Source organism: Wolffia australiana, chromosome 7 (genome assembly GCF_029677425.1).
Source record: "Wolffia australiana isolate 7733 chromosome 7, ASM2967742v1".
In the NCBI taxonomy this organism is placed as follows: Eukaryota; Viridiplantae; Streptophyta; class Magnoliopsida; order Alismatales; family Araceae; genus Wolffia; species Wolffia australiana.
The window spans coordinates 18,600,668-18,605,635 of record NC_135841.1 but is presented as its reverse complement, the minus strand read 5'-3'; the positions used below and the strand labels follow the sequence as shown (position 1 = coordinate 18,605,635).

The window sequence follows — 4,968 nt, the reverse complement described above, 5'->3', positions numbered from 1 at the left end:
CCAATAACTCTAATTTCAGTATTCAATCTACCCTCTTGGGGATATTCGTACTCTCAAAGCTATACTTTTAGATATATAAGTCCCGTGCGGGCACCTCTTTAGTGCACCTCGTACTATCTTATCCTAACCTGAGAGTTCTTTTATCTGAAAAGCAAGCAGCTATCATCTGAAATGGACGCGCCAGTCGAGAGAGTAATAAGCTTCCTCGAAGACAAGAGCATCCTGATCACTGGATCTACGGGCTTCCTGGCAAAGAGTATGACTGCATGTCCAAATTATATGATATAAACCATATGTTTCTTATTTTACTTGTCTTCTCGCACTAATTCTCAGATTATGGGGTCATGGGTCTTAAAGTCGCTGTCATTACTACTATTTTTGCATATCTGCGCTGATTTTTTTTCATTCGGTACAGTGTTTGTGGAGAAGGTTCTTCGGCTTCAACCCAAATTGAAGAAGCTTCTTTTGCTTGTCAGAGCTTCCGATCGCAAGTCGGCGACCCATCGCCTGCACACCGAGGTTCGCCAGAGACCATCAACTCCTCATGATCGTCATCAACACTATCATCATATATCATGATTCATCATAATTTTCGTTCATCATCCTTCACTATAATTATCATTCATCTTCAAGACTTTCACCTTCATCATCATCAACACCGTCTTCATCACTATCACAATTCACCATCTTCATCACCATCACCTTCATCATTTTCACCGTCGTCGCCTTCATCATCAACATCATCTTAATCATTAATAACATCATCATAATTGTTCATCATCTTCAACATTAATACTACTCATCATCATACTAATCATCCAGATCAAACTCTTGGCACAACTCTCAAACTGGACATTTGTCGATGGCCAGGTGACAGGAACAAAACTGTTTGGAGTCCTGAGGCAACAGCACGGGAAGGGATTTCCTGACTTCATCTCTCAGAAGACTTTAGCAGTTGCGGGGGACATCACTCGCAATAACCTCGGCATAGAAGACCCCGCTCTCCTCGCCCAACTGTGGAGTGAAGTAGACGTCGTCGTCAACGTCGCAGCGACCACGAACTTCTACGACAGGTAAGAAAATGTCATCAAACGTTGCAATCAGAAGCTGTTTTGAGTGATTACGACCATTACATCGCTGAATTTGGAAATAGATACGATGTCGCCCTAAAGATCAACGTTCTGGGAGCTAAGAACGCCCTTGAATTCGCCAAGAAGTGTGAGAATCTGCAGTTGTTTCTTCATGTATCGACAGGTAGGGGGAACCCAATAGGAAGTTTCTGTGTTTCTCTAGTTTACAACTATCCTCCCACGGACGGAAGCGGAGAGAAACTGCGAGAAGCCGTTCCGTCGGTCCTCTACTGTGTCCTCACGCTAGGATCGTTACAGCTTACGTTTGCGGATTGAGGAGAGGTCTGATTCTGGAGGAGACGCTTCGCATGGGGGAATCCCTGAATGGGTCTCCGGGCTTAGACGTAGACGAAGAGATTGCTCTGGTGGAGGAAACTTTGAAGGAGCTGCAAGGAAGAGAAGCAACGGAGAAAACCGAGAAGGCGGCCATGAAGGAGCTGGGCATCAAGAGGTCTGTCTGTGGGAGCTCTGTTGCCGTTAATCACGCTTAATTAGTGAACGGTATCGCGTTTGTTTTTTGTTTGTAGAGCGAGGTTTTTTGGTTGGCCGAACACGTACGTCTTCTCGAAGGCTCTGGGGGAGATGACAATAAGCCAGCTGAGAGGAAATACTCCGGTTGTCATTATTCGGCCGACGATCATTACCAGCACGCTCAGAGATCCGTTTCCGGGTTGGATAGAGGGAACAAGGTAAGCAAGCGTCTTCCTATGAGAATGAGTTCATGTCCTTGATTAACCACCGGAAGTCCTTTTTTCTTTCGTTTTCTGTTTTTTCTCATTTATTTTTTATTCATTTTTATTCTTGACTTCTTCATTTATCTTTTGTTGTTATTTTTTTTGTTTTTTTCAAAGAAGATCTAAAGTTATTGATTCAACCTTTTTGTTTCTCAGGACGATTGACAGCTTGATCATCGGATACATCAAGGGAAATTTGACATGCTTCCTGGGAGACGTCGGACTGACTGTGGACGTGGTAAGAATTCCCAAAACTTTTCGCTCAACCTTTCTTTGGCCATTATCATTTCTTCCCAAGAGAGAAATATCAAATTTCCATCAAGCAAATTTGCCATTTCCCAATCATCATTTCGTCGTCAACAAAACTGGCACCGTCGTTGTGATAATTGAAGGGATCAGTGGAAATTTTATTTAACTTTGAAGCTAAGTTTAAGTGCTTATACAGATTCCAGGAGATATGGTGGTGAACGCGATGATCGTCACGATGGAAGCTCATGCGAATCAACCACGATCGAAATTTATTTATCACGTTGGCACTTCGGTATCCAATCCGGTGACGTACGCGACGTTGGAGGAGTGCGGCTACAGATACTTCAGGGAGAACCCTCGCATAGGAAATAACGGGAAAATCGTCGGCACTCAGAAGATGCCCGTCTTCTCCTCTCTTCCCAGCTTCCAGCGCTACATGACGCTTCGTTATTGGCTGCCTCTCGAGGTTAGTACACGTTAACCACCACTTTAACGTCATCGACCCCAGTTAACGATGACTTATCGGTTGTCAGATTTTGGATGAGTGACGATTGGATAGGACTGATGACGGATCAGACTATTTCCGTCACCAGTATTCAGTCATTTGAGAGAGGGAGAGATTGGAAGGGAAAGGAGAGAGAGAGAGATATCCAAAGAGAGGGAAAGAGAGTAAGGTGAGAGGGAAAGAGACAGGGTGAGGGATAGATTTAGAGGATGGAGAATTTAGATGTGGGAGATAGGGAGGGAATGAGGGGAAAGAGAAAGAGAGAGAGAGAGAGAGAGAGAGAGAGGAAGAGAGAGAGAGGGAGAGAGAGAGGGAGGGAGGGAGAGAGAGAGGGAAAGAGAGAGAGAGAGAGAGAGAGAGAGAGAGAGGGAGTGAGAGGGAGAGAGAAAGGGAGAGAGTGGGAGAGAGAGAGGGAGAGAGAGAAAGAGGGAGAGTGTGGGGGAAAGTGTTGTAACTCGTTGAAGAGAAACAACGACCCAAGACGCTACGGTGAAATGCGGAATCAACTCGGACGTGGTAATTGTGTCAGTGTATAGAGACAGGAAACAAGGGCAACGACTTCTCATATGGTGCTGCGGAGCAACTCCTCAAACTCCCAAGACAAGGGAGCGGCCACCAAGGAGTGATGAAGACAAACCAAAGGAGAGAGAGAGAGAGGAGAAGAGAGGAAGAGACAAGAAGAATGAACAGAAAACTCATATGCCTTGCATTTCAGAATAGATTTGCCCTCTATATATAGAGGGCCAATTACAGTTTCAGAGAATTTGAAAGGTCTGGAATATGAAAAGCCAAGAGCCTTTTCATATTCTCCAAAGAAGCCTCTTCATATTCCCACAAAGAGACAAGAGGAGGGGGGTTAAAACTTTTCAACTCCCCCTTCCTTTATTGGGGTTTGACTAGTCAAGCCCTCCCCCTTCACATTCCCGTAATGGGGGGGGGCTGACACACCCCAACAGAAAGAAAGAGGTGGCCAGATAATCAGGTGGATGTGGGGTAGGGAGAGGGAAGGGAAACAAAATGAGAAATAGAGAGAGAGAGAGAGAGAGAGAGAGAGAGAGAGAGAGAAAGTGTGAAAGATTGGTTTAGAGAGGGAGACAGAGTGCGGGGGAAAGTGAGTGAGGTGGACAGATAATCAGGTGGATGTTGGGTAGAGAGAGAGGGGCGGGAGGGGGAAAGAAAGGAGAAATAGAGAGAGAGAGAGAGAGAGAGAGAGAGAGAAAGATTCAGAGAGGAGAGATTATGGGGGAAAGAAAGAGAGGTGGTCAGATTATCAGTTGGATGTTGGGTAGAAAGGGGGAGGGAGTGAGAGGGAAAGATAGCTCAATAGAGAAAATGAGGGATAGATTTGGAGAGGGGAACAGAGTGAGGGAGAAAGAGAGAGAGAGGTGGTCAGGTAATCAGGTGGATGCCTGCGTAGAGAGAGGGACGGTGTGAGAGGGACACACAGAGAGAGAGAGAGAGAGAGAGAGAGAGAGAGATATCTTGAGAGAGGTAGTCGATGATGTGATTTTTAATTGCGGATGACCAATGATGACGATGAAGCCTATTAATAATCTAATACTCCTCATCGTCATCGTCACAAATCATGAGGGGAATCCTAGTAAGGCGTTCGGAAACAGACGAGATAACAATTAGGAACGATAACGATTAGGAACGGGATTGAACGGGACTCCCGTTATGCCATGCCGGTAATCGCTGATGACGGTTAGCCCTTGCGTTGATCTTGTCATCCATCCACGAACGTTAATCCTGACCTTGTTTCTCTTAAGAAAAACGTTGCCCAGCTAATCTCACATTGTTTCTCTCAAGGGACTGAGGCTACTGAACGCCGCCATGCGTGGGCTCTTCTCGGAGTCGTACAACGCGCTCAGCCGGAGATATAAATTCGTCATGCACTTAGTCGACCTTTACGCGCCATACGCCTTCTTCGATGCTTGGTAAGCCAAAGAACAACCCGAGATGTAATTGACAAGCGTCAACCACCGCCTCAACGTTAACGTTGAACGGGGAGTTGGAAGAATTTTGGATTATAAACGGTTGACGGATGTTGCTTTCTCTAAATTGTACATAAAGATCATAAGCCCTTCAATGATCGTAGGCGTTGACGAGAACAACAAGCGTTAATGTTATACGTCATCGTTAACGTCTAGTCTTGAGCGAGATGGGTTGTCACTAATGAAAAATTACTCTGTACAGTTTTGACGATTTGAACCTTGTGAGACTGGGAGCAGCGGCGGGGAACAAGCGCAGCGTTGCTGGTATCCTGGATTGTGACCCCAAGGCTATAGATTGGGATTACTACTTCACCAGAGTCCACTACCCTGGAGTCTTGGAGCACGTGCTGAAGTGA

The 4,968-nt window shown here is 45.6% G+C and overlaps 1 protein-coding gene across 1 annotated transcript; it reads left to right on the top strand.

The window, feature by feature from the left end:
* Positions 1 to 4,968, top strand: LOC144705553 (alcohol-forming fatty acyl-CoA reductase-like). The gene is made up of 10 exons (XM_078578291.1): positions 1 to 256; positions 416 to 519; positions 871 to 1,073; positions 1,154 to 1,254; positions 1,389 to 1,581; positions 1,658 to 1,819; positions 2,021 to 2,102; positions 2,310 to 2,579; positions 4,428 to 4,555; positions 4,815 to 4,968. Exons 1-10 carry the CDS (start codon positions 172 to 174, stop codon positions 4,966 to 4,968), a joined length of 1,482 nt encoding a protein of 493 aa, XP_078434417.1. The 5' UTR covers positions 1 to 171.